General features: G+C 38.8%; 1 protein-coding gene across 3 annotated transcripts; it reads left to right on the top strand.

Moving 5' to 3' along the window:
- The first annotated feature begins 257 nt into the window (after nt 1-257).
- mxi1 (max interactor 1, dimerization protein) lies at nt 258-18,081 on the top strand. 3 transcript variants are annotated; one of them, XM_043233638.1, is made up of 6 exons: nt 258-567; nt 2,786-2,888; nt 5,850-5,879; nt 14,061-14,175; nt 15,109-15,298; nt 15,521-18,081. In XM_043233638.1, the coding sequence occupies exons 1-6, from the start codon at nt 348-350 to the stop codon at nt 15,679-15,681; spliced, it is 819 nt and encodes a 272-aa protein (XP_043089573.1). In that variant the 5' UTR covers nt 258-347; the 3' UTR covers nt 15,682-18,081. The 3 variants fall into 3 exon arrangements, with proteins under 3 accessions (XP_043089573.1, XP_043089572.1, XP_043089575.1); XM_043233637.1 differs by having other exon boundaries at nt 262-567; nt 15,518-18,081; XM_043233640.1 differs by lacking the exon at nt 258-567 and adding an exon at nt 2,221-2,644 and having other exon boundaries at nt 15,518-18,081.
- The last annotated feature ends 553 nt before the right edge of the window (nt 18,082-18,634 follow it).

Genomic DNA, 18,634 nt, shown 5'->3' on the forward strand with positions numbered 1-18,634 from the left:
TGTAAATAAACTTTGGAAGGTTAATTGGTTATATGGGTTACATTTTATTAGATTGAGAGAAAGTTAACTGTGAATGTTTCTCTCAGTGTTCATTTTCATAGTACAGACAAATCATGTTTACGAAGTCTCGCAGACTGGTGGCGTCATAGCTTTTTTGGGGGGGGGGGGCACACTGTAGACGTGACAGGGGAGCGCCCGGCGGGCGCTAGGACCCGGCAAAACCGGAGTTTTTTATCTCCTCATCCATTACATTCCCCTCATTTATTCAGTAGATCCAGAGAGGGAAGCGCAGCACAATAACTCACATACACTTCCAATTCCGACAATATTCATAGCACGGGAACAAAATGGTGAGGACTGAGAGGCAACGAGGAGAGGTGAAGGCCGAAGACTTGTTTCTGGAGTCCGAAACATCTTTGGATCAGCAAGATTTTGAGATGTCTACTTGTCCTTTCAATGACGTCTTCAACTCCAGAGACTCTTCCATGATAAACACTTTCCTGAAAAATGTACAGGTTTTATTGGAGGCTGCGCGTTATATTGAGAGCTCCGAGAGGAAAGATGGAAGTAAGTGATATTATAGTGCACTTAAGGGTCATTTCGAGTCATTTGCGTAATGCAGACAAACTGTTTCATTGTCAATAGACTCAGACAACAAAGGATCGAGTTCAACGAACAATCAGCCAAGTAGACGAGGAACATGTGCAATGTGCCCCGATATGCGATGCACAGACACGATGCTTTTAAAGGATCAAGTTTCCAATTGTTCCAAGGAGACATTTTTATATTTTAGCAGTTTTATAATACACATAATGCAGAAACTTAAATTGCTTTAGGGCTATTCTTCACTTGCACAAAGTCGTATAACGCCAAATTTCACATATCTGTATTTTATTGCATGGATCAGAGACACAAAAACAGGCGAATAATTTCTCCTGCAGCGCACTTGATGTCCCAAATCGCAGGCTGGCTGTCCCAACCTGGCATGCACTGTCATATGGGGCAGCCAATTCTGGCATTGTTCGGAAAAGAGACATGCCAGGCTGTTTGCCATCTCTTTCTCTCGAGGAACATAAACAAGTATATAAATAAATAAACAACATTTGCTGGCACGATACACACACTGACGTCACCCCTTACTGTGCTAGATTGTCATTTGCACCCCATAACTCTCCATTACGCAGGTAGTATAAGAGTGTATGTATGATTAAACATTCATTAAACATTTAACGTATAAATAAAGGCATTTGATCAAACGAAGTTGTTTTTGTTTGAGGGTTATAGTGTGCTTTGTACTGATAAAAACGGTAGGAAAATATATTTGGCGCCTATGTTTTTTAATTTATGATAGTGTTTAAGGTTGAATGCGTCTAAAGGGCAACTATTAAAAAGAAAGAAGCATTTTAGAAACGGCACATTTTGATCACGTTTTCACCATTCGCTCTTATTCGAGTTATTTCATTAGTATTCATTTGCGATTTAAAGCCAACCGACGTTTCAGATAAATCTGAAAATTTTATATGCGGACTGCATATTTCTACTTCAAAAGAGTTCTCCAATTCGCCTTCCTGTTTCCTAGGAGGTGTGTTCACATGACATCCACATGGCGCACTTTTCACTGCTCTGATTGGCCAGAGTGTGTTGCGTTGGCGGACGCTTACTAGGGCCTCTGACCAATAACGGAGCTGCTGTGCTGTGATGTCATATGTTGCCGGGCCTGTCTTAAACGGTGCTCTAATTGTGGGATTCTGGGAGTTGAAGTGCGCATTATCAAATGGCAAAAACGGCATTTTTTTAATGATTAAATGTAACACCTGTTATGCAAATTGCATGGCTTGGTGCAAATTAAATTATAAATAAATGGATGACTAAGTTGAAATTTGTATTAGTAAGAAACCAGTGTATGTTACAGCATTTCCCTCTACAATGGTTGTTTTCAATAAAAATGTCAAATATAAATATAGTAGGTTGAATATTAATGAATATAAAATGCATATTTGTTTATATTATTTTTGTTTTAATCTCATTCGCTAAAATTGCTAGATATTCTTAAGGGAGACTTTGTGTATAAATGTATTTATCATTAAATAAGTGCTAATAAACTAATACTAAACATAGATTTACCTTTTCGCGTTAAAGGGCCATTTGGGTAACGGACTACATTTCCCATAATCCTTCGCACGGAGGTCTCTATCCTCTCAGCTGTTAAAACAGTAGGTAAACAAACTAGGGGAGGAGAAAACAGCGCAAGCACCAGGGACTTCGCAGGCTGGGCTCTCGGGGACTCTTTTGTACCTGTTTCTATTAATTTTTTACACTTTATATTCGACTGTTTTCCTAAAGCACTTTTACTACTTTGATATTTAGGCGTCGGATGTTTTATTTGTGTTTGATTTCCTGTAACTAGCTTGGTAACAGTGTAAGGAAATACCTCGAGTCGACGGTTCAGCAAATAGAAACAAAAACACAAAACAGGTGAATCGTCGGATGATTTTCAATGCTACGCTTTGCGACGCGATAGCTGTCATCGTGATCACATATCAGAAAAAACGACACACATCTAGATTTATTCAAACGATGACTGCTGTGCTGAATATCCAGAGGTTACTGGAAGCAGCCGAATATATAGAAAGGAGAGAAAGAGGTACATGTTATTGATTATTTATAGCATGCAAACTGTCCTGTCAAATAAGCCAACCTATGAATTAACTGTAATTTGAGGTATTTAAAGGGACTTGGCTCGTATCTGGTTAGATGTGACACGTTTCTGCGGTGTCTTTTTCAGAGAGTGAACACGGATATGCCTCGACCTTTCCGTCTATTCAGCACTCCAACTACCAGAGACAAAGGAAATTCCGAAATAAAAAGTGCAGCAACAACCACAACAGGTAAGCACATGATCTGACTAGACTTCCACGAGAGGGGGAAAAACACTGCTGGAGAAAAGCCAGAGAGAGACGTGTGCATAGATCACACTGCTATGACATCTGTCACGACTAGTCACTGCTTATAATACTGTCTTGAATATTTGCTGCTGTAATTTATAAATCATTATCTTTAATTCATAGTTTTTTTTTATGTTAAATAAAACTATAGACTTTTAAATGCCTTTTATAACTATAGCAAAGCATATCAGTTACATATTTTTATTATTATCAGTTATATATTAGTATTATTTTTTCTTCATTTGTTTTGGGGGAGGGGAGCTCTCATCAGCTGATTGTCAAACGGGACTGCTGCAGCGTTGAGGTTAGGGACCGTGCGAAAACTCACGTCCTGTTTTCGCCTCTTTGCGCTATTGGGTTTCGTTTTGTTTGAACCAAAAGTCTGCATTGTCGACATCTTCGGTTTATTTTGACGCATTTGCGGTAATTTCTGCTAAAGAGTCAGGAGGGAAAAACAAATAGTATTGTATTATTGGTTCTCACGAGAAGAGTACTTTAATTTAGCTCCGGAGCCTTCAACGCACGGCTCTTATTTACAGCAACTGTTGTTTTCAGGCTGCCAAGGTGAACAGCCTGAGGCTTCTTATTAAATACATTTTCCACATTATTCTTCTAAAACATGCTTTGGAAATTTGTTACGGGTCTTTTTCCATTAAATGTTGATTTGATAAAAGAAACTAAACGAAAACATAATAACAGGCGTTTTAATCCGTCTATTGAAAGGCACTTTGTTAAATCACATAAATGATGCGGCGACTGTGATGCCAATAAATGTTACGTTGGTAGACAGTCAGCTCACTAGGTTTTGTGATGGCCAGGAAAATTAACCGTTGGTTTACTACAAATTACACCAGAAAATATGGTTATTATAGTTAAACCATGGTAGCCACTAACCATAGTTTAACCATGGTATTTTAAGTAAAATTGTGGTTATACAATGTCATTTATCTGCCAAAAGCCATGGTGTACTACACATTTACTATAATAAATGTTTAATATTTTTCTGTGTAGGTTTATTCATGTTTAATATTCAATGTCATCTGTGTAGATAGTTCACTAGGTTTTGAGATGACCAGAATGTCTTTCATAAGTAGGCAACTTACCAAGTTTTGTGTTGCTCAAAAAAAATTATGTCCATCTACGGTGCGTCAACTAAAAATCTATAGATTTCAAACTGACCAAAATGCTATTTAGCTACAGGTTTTGAGTTGACCAAAAATACAGTCTAGGTACAAGATTTGAGTTGATCAAAAATAACACCTCTGTTGATAAGTTTCAGTTTGACAGATTTCAAGTTGGAAAAAAATCCATTTAGTTACAGGTTTTGAGTTGAGAAAAGTGGCATCTCTCATCTATAAGTTTAGAGTTAACCAAAATGCAGTCTAGCTGCAGGTTTTGAATTTATCAGAATACTATCTAGCTACAGGTTTTGCATTGACCAAAAGGGCATTTAGTTGAGGGGTTCACAGGGGTTATTTTTCCCCCTCTCGTGTTTAGTGTTGTCAATTCCATCTGTTTTGTTTCACTGAATTTCAAAGTAACAGACATCTTGATAAGTGATCTCAGGTCTGTGTTACTGTACACAAAGCGAGCACTGATGGAGGAAATGTAAAAGAAACGCTATCGGATCATCTGGCATGCCTGTGTGTGTCTCCTGAGAAGAGGTCATTCAGGCTGCTTTAGTTGAAATGAAGATGGTGGAAAGATTGTAAGCAAAAATACTTTTCCACTTTTAAAAAAAATGTGTGGGGCATCCTCTTTTTTTGTATGCTTTTAGCAACAAATTTTTGAGCATTAAAATACAAGACAACACACTTCTGTTGCCAATAGTAAATACAGAATACACCAATGTTAAACTCTTAAGAAAAAGAAGCAAATTAAAATTTACTGGTAAATTTTCTTACCAAGACATTGTCAGTTAAATTTAGGAACACCTAAATACAACACATTGCAAAGCATATTTCAAAACAGGTAAAAACCCATGAAAATGAACACTGTGCTATTTTTATAGTCTTTACCTAGAGTGTATGTCTCTTGACACTACACATCCTATCACACAAAAATAAGAGCTGTGAAAACACAACCGTACTGTTCTGTTTTTCCTCCCTCGCTCTATTCCTCCTCCCCCATGAGCTTGCAAGCATCCTCCTGTGCAAAAGGAGCAATACCATAAGGTCAGCTACAGGATGCCTGAAAACATGATCTTGGTATTAATAGTCACCAATAAAGGGAAGTGGTCACATGACCCATGGAAAAGTAGGCCCTCGCTGCAACCATCTCTTGCTGGCCCGGCTGGTTCGGCTGACCATTTAGAGCTTTGGAAAAGCTTTCATCATGTTGCCACACAAAGAGCCTCTTAGGAGGATGGCTGATTCACTTTACATTATTAACATAACACTGACTCGTGCTCTCAGAGAGGGCGAGAGAGAGAGCGCGTCCATTGGCACTCACTCATTGTACAGAGAGGAGAGCTCTCTCACGTGCTCCCATATAGGCTGAGCATTGTGCTTGCTTTCTCTGTTCTGCACACTTCATTTCTCTGTCTTTACGCTCCAAACAAAGAGTTGCAGTGACATGTGGGTCATTTAGAGAAGCCTTTATAATTCCCTCTGGTGCCACTGGATTGGTTGTGCCTGGTTTAACCCCCCAATAAAGATTAATTAGTAAATCCATTGGAACCTTAAATGACGCATAGTCTTGTTCCTTATGAGTGGCTGGGATTTTTCATGCATACATGTTCTCTGATCTCATGATGAGAGCTGACGATTAATTCTGGAGATAAGCTCATTTCTTGAGCACTTATGCTTATGATGGGGGTTATGTTAAAAACCTTGTACTTAATTCCTCATTGACTCACAAGCAAGTTGATGTTTGCTTATTCATTGCTTCCGTTTTGTTTTACAGGTCCACACACAATGAGCTAGAGAAAAATCGGTAAGTACGATTTAAAAGTTGTTGATGTTATTATTGTTATTATTATTATGTATTTTTTAAATGAGAACACTGGCAATGATAGAAAATATCACAAGCCACTTAAACTTGACTTAACTTTCATGGGCACCACAACTTGAACATGCCATTGATTAAAATAGGTACTACAATTTTAGAGAATAAAATGGGGGAATGGAGGGCACCAATATGAAACCAATGCTTTAGCTTATGGTTGGAAAAACAGTGATGCATTGCAGTCTTTTACTCATAACCAAAATTGGAAATTGGAGCTTTGTGATTTGGTTGCTATATTTTCTGCTTTGCTTTATATGACATTGGCATGTAAGTGGTTCTTGAGTAAATTGATAAAGTAGCCTGAAGAATTGTAGTGCTTTAGGAAAAAAAAAAAAAAAAAAATTATATATGTATATATATATATATATATATATATATATATATATATATATATATATATATATACACGAACAATTAAAATGTCAATACTTAGGGCGAACATGAAGTTTAAAACGTTGTATTGTCCTACAGTTGTCCTCAGCCTGTCCCTGTAGCAACAGGTACCTTAAAGTGAAAGTAAGAGGTGACCCAATTCTGTTAATCTAAGGGCATTCCCTCTCCTCATGGCTCACCCGCCCCTCTGTCCTGTACAAGTACTGCAGCCTCGGTTTCAGATTACTGACCAGAGTCTAGGGAGATGACAGAAACCAGAGAGGCACTCCATGTCCATTCTATGTCCATTCTTTCACAATGTCATTTGCATAATAGGAAGTTCACAAAAGGAAACCAGTTATTACTGTAGGTGTACAGTATTAGGAGAATACAAGTGTGATTTCTTTGAAATGTTCTAACCATATGGGTGGTGTTTTTCTTTGAATTTGGCACCCATGTACACAGTGAGCATAATGCGTGAGTGCTTACAGATGATGGACTGTATGTTCTGGTCTCATGAGTGCTTATCTGATCATTAGACACCGACAGTGCAGGGCCTGCTGTTTAGGCTCTTCGCACGCGAATACTGGAGGCTCCACTTCAAAGACCGAAAATAACTCTAGTCTAGACAAACAGGAACTCCTTTGTGACCCTCTATATGAAGACCTGGAGCTCTATGAAGTTTTCTTAAGTACAGCTTAGTCACAGAGTGTTGTATTTATTTGCTTGCCAGTCATTTTGGAAGGAACATGGATGAGAATGGAAACTTGGACAAAGGTTTTGCTCCCGAATAATTGGTGGACCAACGCAAGTTTTACTTGAGTAATTTAAAATGCACCATATGTATGTGTGCATACAAGTAGACTCATCTCCTCCCATACCAGCTGGGTTTCTTAGATAATGTCTATGCACGTGAAGGGTTGTTAGTGCGCTGGTGTGAGGTTGTATGGGTTTGGTATAGAGGATAGAGCTTGTCGAACAGCCTTTACTGTCAGCACATACAAATATTACACAACACTTTATAATGAAGATCCAGTTGGGCCACTCAGGGCACTCAAGGCTGCTGACTGTAAATTCAAGGGGACAGTTTCTTACTTTTCAATGCCTTACTGCAGTTTGAGGTGGCAAGCAGTGATCATTTTTCATCAGGCATCACATGCACAAGTTTTTGTTTGATGAAGATGTAAGATAACTCAGTGTTTTTGCATGCAAGAAAGGAAGAGGAAGATGAAAGCCTTGTGACCGCATTCCGGCCTCTCGCAGACCACCACACAGATACAGATAACACGTGTGTGTTCATGCGAGCATGCCTTTGTTTGATCTTATGATGCTTTTGAACGTATGCGGTGAGCCTCAACTTCCTAAACTTGGTTTTGGGTGCACAGTTCAGATGTCAGCTGAGGAATATGTAGAATAGAACTGAAATCACTGATTTCATTTCCAATTATGGATATGTAGTTGTTAATTATTGGGTAAATCAAAGCGAGGGTGTTTGGTTGTGTGTTAAGCACTCTGTCGTGGATGTGTGGGCCATGGTGTGTTTGACAGTCAGAATGCAAAGGCTCAGGAATAAAGCTGCCAAGCTGGCTTACTGAAAATAGACCAGCGGCCCTAAGAAAAGATCTTTTCAGAATGTAGAGGCACTCGGGCTGATTGGCTACAAAACACTTCCGCCCACAAAGAGAATCATGTGGAAAGAAGTGTGTTCAGAAGATACAACGCCATTTATAGTTAAAATGTACTCCTCAAGAACTTGCTGCCAATGACCTTACATGTTGTCCTCCCTGTTGTCTATGGCAGAACAGAGGAAGCTGGAACATTCTGCTTCCCCTGGGAATTCTGGAAACCCCTGCAAAGGAAGGTGAGAACTGGCTGTTCTCTCTGACCTGATGCCTTGTAAGCTTTTCCTGGCCTGCAAAAGCAGCTTAGGAAGCGTGATCTTTGGTCAAGTAGGCAATGCAGACTCACACACGTGCCGGGGCATGTTCACAGTGCACACGTAGATGCATGCTCGTGCTATGGAAGTTTGACAAAGCTCTGGGTGTTTTGGGTGAGTCAGGAAGGACACACGCCCCTGTGGCAGTTTTTGGTTTTTGTTGGAGGAGTATAGCAGAGGACATTTGAGATTCTAAGGCAACTAGTGCTCTACCTTGGCCCACATTTATCGTGTTCTGTAAAAGAACTTGGTGTTTCATTGCACATCTCGTGTCAAATGCAGCATGCATGGTCACTAGTGGGTAAGGTTACAGAAACAACACACAAACAGATGCCACCATAAACCTTGCTATACATACACACCCAACATTTTTAGACTCCTCCTTAGTATTACAGACTGAACTCAAGGAAGCAAGTAACATTCCTGAATGACACAGTCAGTTGAATGTCACCTGCAACACCCTTAAAACCTGTTAATGAAATTTGTATGTTTTTTTGTTTCTACATTGAGTCAAAATTTGACAGGTCTGGCAGGGATGTAACAAAACGTTCAAAAAATTGTAGTTTCTTAACAATTGGCCATTTAAAAAAAAATATTGGGCAACTAGTAATCGAAATATTGAGGTGACATGCCCTCTTCAATGTTTGTGGTGGTTACAGCCCTGAAGCCTACCACAGAGTGTCATATATTTGAGTTGTCAAATATTGAGTATGTTGAGCTCGGCCTAAGGAATCATCATGGTGCAACAAAGCTATATTATTAGCATCCAATCAGTGCACCTTTTGAAGGTTGTCCAATCATAATGAACCACATTGATCTGCACCCACGGTCCTTTGCTTTGTGTATCCATGGCCTTTGATCTGATTATGGAAGAGTCCTATGGCTGTTTGCCCTTCCACCACCACTGTGTGTGTATTTTTTGTGTTCGGATTAGGCGTCCTTCCGGGGAAGTAAAATGGATTGAGTTGAATATTCTGAGAGAGAGTGTTGTGATCAAACATCTGGTGACTTTTCTGTTTTCTGATTTCATCACTTTGTTTTTGGGATCACCTCACGTTTATTAGATTATCCAAGGTGTCCACAACTTCTGGCCAAATGAAACCTTCGTAATAGAGAGCAGTACAATAGCGAATCTGTTTTCCATGCACGCAGCCATCTGCAGGAGCTTTAGGGATGGGGGCAGCAATCACATGACCACACACACATATACTCTGTGGGCATGTGAGTGGGGTCTGCTGGTCTGGGCTGTACGGAGCAGATTACAGCTCAGCACGTGTGAACTAATCCATGTGTTACTGATGGGCCAGAGCGGGCCTGGCTCCACCACAGCTGTTAATGTCTGAGTTTGTACGTGCTCCTTTATTTCCCTGTGGATTGAAGCTACCGTGTTATTGTATTTGTGCTTAATCAGGAGTTCAGCAAAGGTATATCCTCGGCCCAATTTAGATCTCGTTCTGTCTAGGGATTTGTTTCAATGTTTGACTAGTTGCACAACAGCTAAAATGACTGGAAGTGAGACTAGTGCATCCACATTTTTTTGTTTGTTTGTAGTTTCCAATATTTTTTTGTGCTGCTTGTTTTATTACATATTTTTTTTTAGCATCCTACCATGAAAATGTGGATGAAGTTATAAAGAGTCTTCTTTAAATCCTTGCTATTACATTACTTCATGCTCTGTTGATGTTGAATGACAACTTGTCCGTCGACTAACTATATGTAGGCAACCGACTCACTATTCGATTTTGAAAATGTGTATTTTTGCACCCCCTTTGTGTGTTGTACAGTAAGCTGTCATTGTCATTGTGCTTTGATGCAACCTGTGTTGTTAAAAGCGCTATATAAATAAAAATGATTGATTGATTGGTTCACCCCATGCATGGCTCAAAGGCTTACATATATTGCTGTCATAGTGTGTCTCTACTCTCTTTCCATTGGTATTTATCTCTTCCTCCTACCTCTTTTATTTATCTCCCTTTCATTCTCTCTATCATGACTACCCCCACCTTCTAACTTTACATCTACAATCTCCCTCGTTGTCTACCCACATTTGAAGGTTTCTTTTATTTTCAGCATTGAGTGTAAATTGCTTTTAGGTTGGTGCATCTCTCTAATGTCATGCTTACATTGCTTTTTGTCCAGTTTTTGGACAGATTACATGAGAATGGAGGACTAGCACCAGAAATGGCCTCCCATCTGTGTGTATTTATGTGGTGGGGGAGGATAACACTCTTGTTTAATCTGAGAGCTGTTTGAGAGCCTGGGACTTCTATTGATATGATGGGTAAACATCTACTTGCTCACCCTTTGTGACATCATAATGCACATGGCCAAACCTTTAAATAAAACAAGGCTGGTAACCCAGATCAAGCTGTCAGTCCTGCTATATTGATCAGATCCAAACTAGGGCTTGAGAACCCAGAGCCTGTTCTCGTTTTGTAATCTGTGCAGTGGTGTGCAATAACCCAGCCATGTGACAGTATTTCAAAGGCATCATGTGAGGAAGTGGAGAAAAATATACTACGGGAGAATCCGTAGGAAAAAAAACCCAACGTTTTTTAGTCGGGACGCACTGCTGTACAGTGATTCAATGCCATCACTATGGCTTGGGGTTTCATCTATATTACATGCACATGATTCTATAAATAGATGGATGGTTGTGAGAGAAGATGCAGTTTGTATTCTCACTTAAAGAAAAATGCTAATATTCAGGAAAAATCTAAATCAAAATTTTATGTGTTTCTGTCAGTAGAGAGCTGTGTATATTTTTGTAAGCAGTAAAACAACAGGAAGATTTCCTTCTGTTGAAGCAAGCTATGATTATACATGTGTATGTATGGTTAGTTGGCAAATAGCCAAGCCAATATGTAATCTGCAAACCTTTTCCACACTCTTGTTTGGGGAAAAATGTGTTCAATTAAAATGTGAATAAATACAAAATATTTAAGAGTCTATTTAAATGGTGTCAACCTCCTCCTGACCTTGACATTACTTATTACCATGCCAGACCATAGCATTATGCCAACTCTATTTATTATTTACCAATAAACAAAGCAGAATCTAGAGCAAGCATATGTTTTCAATTTATAATAAATGTCCCACTAGAGGACAGAAAGGATGGATCTATCTAAAGATAAATAAACTTAACGTAAATGCACTTTATATATTGCTTTCGTTTGATAATAAATGCAATCAAGTGTTTCATGATCGTGACCTCCCTGACTATGAGCATGTGTTTATTTTTATGAGTCATTTAAAGGAAATGTGAAGATGTTTTTTCATAATAAAATTCTTGCTTGGGGTGTAAGAGAGAGCAGGCCTGAACACGCTCAAACGTAAGAGGCACGTTTGATTTGAGTTATTATTAAACCAAGTTGTAGAGTTCTATATATGACTAATGCAGAGGAGTATAAAATTTGGCATCTTCTACCAGTGCCGGATCTTGACCAGAAGAATAGACTTGCAGCTTTGAAGCACAGATTCTACACTCCCATGATTATCAAGGGTCACTATACGACCAAAGAACTACAGAGGCAGAATTTTAAGGCAATATAGCTAACTTGTTTTTAGTCAAATTTGCCTTTTGTGGAGAAGGCAATACCAGAATGCAGTGCAAAAAAGTATCACTAAAAAAGGTAATTTTATGTTTCTGTGTGTGGAATTGTGCTGTTAGCTTAATGGCATGATAATGTTATTGGACTCCACTGGAGTCATTTGTAAGTAGAGTTACCATTGCAGAGGGCTGTATTCTTTTATCTATAAATGTAAAAGGGTTTGAAGGCTGTTCACTATTAAAAATAAAGGTTGTGTTAGTGCCAATACAGCGCTGTTGTGCTACGGTTGTCTTCAGTTCAAATCCTGACTCTTTCCCACTTTGCTTCCTTCAGTTATGAAAAAAAAAATCTTAATAAAAAAATATGGTAGTGCTGTCAAATAATCATGATTAATTGTATCCAAAATAAATGTTTTCGTTTACATACTATATGTATGTGTACTGTTTAATAAGTGAATATACACACACAACATATATTTTTAAAACATTGATAGATTTATACTGTTACATTTTATATTATAAAAATATATTTAATATATAAACATGGCATATTTTCTTATTTTTCTATTGTCTTATGTATACGTGTGTGTGTGTGTGTGTGTGTGTGTATTTATATACATAGTAAGTATACTCAGTACACACTATTATATTATGTAAACAAAAACTTATTTTGAATGCAATTGATCGTTTGACAGCACTAAAGTAAATAAAAAAAATAAAGGTTGCCAAGAAATTTTCTTAATGTGTAGAACATTAGAATTTAATGCTTATAAAGAACCATTTTCCATTTATAAAGAACCCTTGATTTTAAAACTGTTACATAACTTTACTGTGAATGCATTGTTGTTCGCAATGTAAGTTATTCATAGCGACTGAAACACACCTACCTTTACCTAGACCACATTACGTCTAGCCTTTGTGTGTGTGTTTTTGTGTTTGTTTCTGTTATGCAACAATCTTTTAAGGTACCACAGAAACTGGTGTTTAATGCATGACGTAATAATTAGGTATTTTTAAAGATGTTGTTTTTCACTTAGCCTGTGAGACGACAGACTTAGTGATTGTTGTTTGGCATGGTCTCTGTCTGCCGACTAGACCGAAGTTATTTATCATGCCACACACAGACGAAAGCAAACACGTGCACATATTTATGGCCTTCCTGACAAGCGCTGTTTGAGTGTGTGACGAGATACTGTCATGTCTGGAGACAGATGATATGTAGATAGCATGAGAAATACTTTAAAAGACATTTGGGTTACATCTGGTTGCCATGGTAAAGGAGTTGTTGGGCGAAATGAGTGTAGATGAAATAGAGGCCTGGTGCAGACATTTGTGTAAGCTACAAGTAAATCTAAAATACCAGTCTGCTCCCTTCAGCCATTAATGCACCAGGTTGATCAGTCAATGTTCACACACACTAAGACAGTGGAGCATCTGCGATGGGTGGGGGTGTGTGTGTGTGATGGGTGTCCTGATAACAGTTCCCTCTTGGTGGTGCTCAGACAGAGTGATAAGGCTTGTGATAAATCTCCCACCATTGTCACAGGCCAGACAGACAGTGTGTGTATGTGAGAGACAGAGAGAGAAAGAAAGAAAGAGAGCAGCCATCTTCATTGCCGATAAGGTGAAATGCAAACAGAATTATAGTTGAAAAGCCTCAATAACACAATTTGAGACTTGTGTGCTGATAGTGATCTCCTGTACACAGGCACACGCATGCTCACGTATGCTTGTAAAATGTAGACAGAGAGAGTGCTTGTTTAAAGGTGTTTTCGCCCTCAGTCTTTTTATTTATTTATTTGATTTATCCATCTTCTATCTGTCAGTCAATCTCTTGATTGTTCTATCATTCTGTTTATAGTTTTATTATAACTACCATTCTTTGGTTTCATCTGTTGTTCTTTATTGTTCTATCATTCTCGATATTTTCCTTTTATTTCAAGTCTTTAAAAATGCTTATTTTTAGTTTAAGACATTAATTACACAGATCACTTTTGCATCAGAAAGGAAATGGTCTCAACCTCAACTTTTCTAGAATGCAATCTTCAGGTAATCAGTGGCATGTATGTGTGGGTGGCTGTGTGTGCATACCTCGTGTTTAAGCCAGGGAATGAGGTGTTGTCTCGTAAAAGCGTTTGGTCAGATCACACAGGTACAGCAAGGTCATTGCGTTTTTTTGTTTTTTTTTCAGGGTGCATGCGTGCGCACGTGTGTGTGTTTGAGGCTGACGTTTCTGTTTGTCATGTTTCAGGAGAGCCCACCTTCGCTTGTGTCTGGAGCGATTGAAGACTCTCATCCCGCTTGGACCAGACTGCAGCCGCCACACCACTTTGGGACTACTCAACAAGGCCAAAACACACATAAAGGTAAACACACTTCAGATGAGCTCCTAAATGGCGCTAGTGATGTTGGAGCTTTGGCCCAGTGGTTTGTGCACTTGCTCTTGACACATTATTTTTTTTTATTTTTTTTGAATTTTTAAAAATTTTATTTGTTTTAATTTTAGTACATCAACTAGCACTTATTTGTGTGTGTGTGTGTATATATATATATATATATATATATATATATATATATATATATATATATATAATATATATATATAAAAAAACATACAAAAAAACCCCACAGCTTCCTGTAAGTATTGTATTTGTCCCTTAATATGACAAATCAGTTTTCGTGCCTTAAGAATTTTTTTTTAAACACGTCAAGCAATACAGACAGATACTTTGTATTGTTGAAAATATGTATCTGATAACAACCCTGTATTTTCAGTTTGGCTTTCATTCTGATGTCCTACTGGTTTTCCCCTAACAACAGGTTAAGCTCTCCTAACCAGTTATGCATGTGTGTGTGAGTGCATTATTGGTTGTAGCTGGAGGTCATGCTGCATTGTTCTAGTGTGATGTATTATAAGGTCACAAGGGTCATGTGTGGAGGGATTATTGATCCAAACTGGATTCAGAACTTTAGTAAACGAATCCATTAGTCACAAGAGCGGAACAGACACCTCTTTAAATCTCCCGTCCTGCTATTTCATGTCATGATGTTAATGAGGTCGTTAAAAATTTTGGTTAGTTATCTTGCAAATCAAAGCAGGTTTGAATCTGGTTCGCAACACTTCCCAGTTCTGAAATTATAAAAAAAAGGAACATAATATAAAGGTCTTGTAGTTCTGAACCTGTCTTTACTCATGCATTAGCTGTAATAACAATTGATTACAGCTTGAATTCTTTTGTGTGTGCCGTTAGTGATTTTCTGTAATTATGCATGAGTCACTGTTCTTTGTCTTCCCACAGAAACTGGAGGAAGCGGAGCGTAAGTCTCAGCATCAGTTGGAGAGTTTGGAGCGAGAGCAGCGGCACCTCCGAAGGCGACTGGACCTGCTGCGGGGCGGCGGGGGTGTGTTGGAGGCCGAGAGGATACGCACTGACAGTGTAGGCTCCACTCTCTGCTCCGAGAGATCCGACCGCTCCGACTCAGACCAAGGTTCGTATATATCTCATATATATATATATATATCTCATTCTGTTTTTCTATAGTCTTTAATGTCAAGCTAGATATAGTTCTCTCCTTTCTATCTTCTATCATTCTGTCTCTAATGCCAAGCTAGATATCCTCCACCACTTCATGTGACATACCTGATGTGATTCACAATGTTATGAACATATTGTCTGATTTTATTTCTCTTTCTCTGTTTAAACACAGAAGAGATGGAGGTGGATGTGGAGAGCACAGAGTTCTCTCACGGAGAGCTGGACAGCGTCAGCACAGCCAGCACCAGCGATCTGGATGACCACAGCAGTCTACAGAGCACTGCCAGCGATGAGGGCTACTCCTCCTGCAGCATCAAACTGGCCTTCAGCTCATAAAACGAGCTCCCTTTTACAAACACACACACACACACACACACACACATTATCCCAGCCCACAAAGTGAGTCCTGCCTCCTAGCCACCTTTCCCTCCTCGACCAATCAGATACTCTTATTGAAGTCAGGCGACCAGAACACCACCGCCCTATAGAATGCCTGATGTTATTTTGAGTTTGTGAATGTATCTGAGCGAATATGAACGAAATGGAAACAATCTGTGATTGTGATTTTAATTGGGTTATTAGATGGTTATATTACTGAATAAGAGACTTTTCTGATAATTGTCATTATCTGAATCCCCTTTTTCCGAAAAGGAAAGCTAAGTTGTATAAAATAGATGTTTAATTTTTAATTCTTAATTCAAGCCCCTGATTGTTAATTCTCTACATGAATGGGTCGTGAACTGGTCACTAGTGAAATATTCAACTAAACCCACCCAAACTGGATTATACATACATAACTCCATATCAACACAAGAAACCCTAAACCTGTTGATTTCCTTCTCATCTGGTCTAATGGTTCTAACGTCACTGCTCAACGGTGGCGAAGACTGTCATTGGTGCTACATGACAAAACCAGTAAAGCAGAAAGAGATCTACTGCATTCATCAAAGACGACGAAAAACCTATGATCCCATGGCTGTGGGATTTTTTGGTGCATTAATCCGTGGAGCTACTTTTCACGCAGCAGCTAAAACCCAGCGATCTTGCACTCGACCGCGTAGAGCCCTCCGTAGAACTGGCGCCAAGTCAGAGAAATATCCACCCACGTGTTTAACTAGATGTCTCTCCTGGCAGAAATAAGCAATAAACTCTTGTAGTCAGATCAACACATTAGCACTCCTACTCCTGAGACACAACGCTTGTGTCCGTCCAAAAGAGCAACGCCAACTTGCTCGTTTTTGTACATAAATACGATAGTTTAATAAATTAAAGTTAAAATAAAAAGTTGAGGAAAAAAAGGTAGTTACCCATGGGTAGAAATTGCCTCTGTTGCTGTACGTCTTGTGTTTTGTGCATTTTAAATTATATTTTTGCAAAGATTGACTATCTTTCTCTTGAGAGTCTTTTGTGGTGGCATGGACAGTATTATTTGTTCATTATGCTGGATGAAACGTAAGTAGTTTCAATTCTGTGGCTGCCCGAGGAATTTTACGACTTTCTTTTTAAAATTAAACAACCAACACTGAAATACTTAAAATCGGACACACAAGAACGAGTGACCGCAGGCAGTGGTCGGTGGGATGCCAAAGTGTGGACCTCTGTTATAGGCATGCTAACTCACTAAGTGGCGCTCTTTATTTAATCGATGTTCAGAACTGTATTCGTTCTCAAGCTGAAAGGCATTCCAATACTAGCGTGCTGTGGGCGTGCTACGAACTTTTGCCTCACGTAAAACTAATTAATTGATTTTGTTTTAAAAGAAGCAGAATTGATTAACTTTTCTCAAGGCGTATTTATTTTCTGCCCTTGATCCGAAATCGGAGGAAAGGGTTAACTTATTTCATTAGTAAAAATCTTTTGATGACATTCCCCTCCCTTTAGTTCCCTAATTCCTTTCTAAAACCGTAAACTCACTCCGTCTGTGATATTTATTATTTAATATTTTCCCCAAATGCAGAGCTGCTTTTTTAGTGCGTTTTAAAGCCGAGTGTAATTTGTAAACGTTCTGCCTGCAATCGAGCAGTGCGGACATCTGTTACGTTAGGTGTCCCGATCCAGCATCAACCAAATGCTTTTGGCTGCTGAACGTCCCGTGTGTGTGGGGTAGCTGTACTCGACCCTGTTATAAGAGTTTTAGACTGTTCTAGTAGGGTGTACATTCATTGTGTTTAGAACAAACTGAGGTGAACGCCACGGAGGCGTTTTCACGTGTGTTGGTGCTTTATCAACACCTGGCCAAACCACAGACAAGAACCTCTGTTGTCGTCCTCACAAGAGGACCTATGTTGCTTTTGTCTTTCCTTTTCAATTAATATTGTTATTTTTCAATCTGCACTATTTAAAGCCAGGGCCCATATTGATATGCCAGTGCTTTTTTTTGTTTTATTTTATTTAACTTTTTTTTACGAGAATGGACCCTGTCCTGATGAGGCCACCGTATATCGATCCAGGCCCGAATTCAACGACACTTCCCAGAGAAGTACTGCTGGTCTGGGATCAGCTCTCCCATGTTTCTGACCGCTCCGGTGGAAAGGAAAATGCTAAACTGATCCTGAAAATCCGTCTGGGTTTTGTCAAGAGACTCGGGGAAAAGGGTCTGTTAAGGGCGATGCTTTTCCACCCGCAAGGAACAGATGCCCTGATGAACTTGTGGCCATTCTTTGTAAACATGCACTCTGATTCTAGCTGTGAGTTAAAATGCAATACTTACAATAAACACCAAGATTGTCAAAAAGATCAGGAAATGCTTAGCGGTTTTCTTCTCTTTTTTAATAAAATTTTTACTTCTTGTGTTTTTAATATTGACACACTCACAATTATTTTGCCTACACATAATAATTAATAATTATATCAATATCCATTATGTCAATAGTGGTATGGTGCCACTTGGAAAGACGTGATATCAGAATTCAAATCAATCACTTTACATTTGGCGCCACCTAGAGGCCATTTTAGCATATTAATATTATTCGCATTCGCTTTAAACTGACGGCGCATGATGACACGAAAACATGGGATAGATTTTAAAATTCCTGAATGGTTTATATTTATTTATTTATTTATTTATTTATTTATTTATTTATGTATTTATACAATTATTTGTGAATTTATTTCTGCATTTGTCTATTTATTTATTTATACTTTATACTATGCCATTTCTTGTCCTATATTGGCACTCCAGTTCAGTTGGTGGCGGTAATGCACCAAAATTGGCTTGCCCACTATCACCAATAAATGTTACAAGAAGAAGGCGGCTAATCCTGAGAAGAGAAGAGCAGTTCATGGTATT

Source organism: Puntigrus tetrazona, unplaced genomic scaffold (assembly GCF_018831695.1).
Source record: "Puntigrus tetrazona isolate hp1 unplaced genomic scaffold, ASM1883169v1 S000000904, whole genome shotgun sequence".
Lineage (NCBI taxonomy): Eukaryota > Metazoa > Chordata > Actinopteri > Cypriniformes > Cyprinidae > Puntigrus > Puntigrus tetrazona.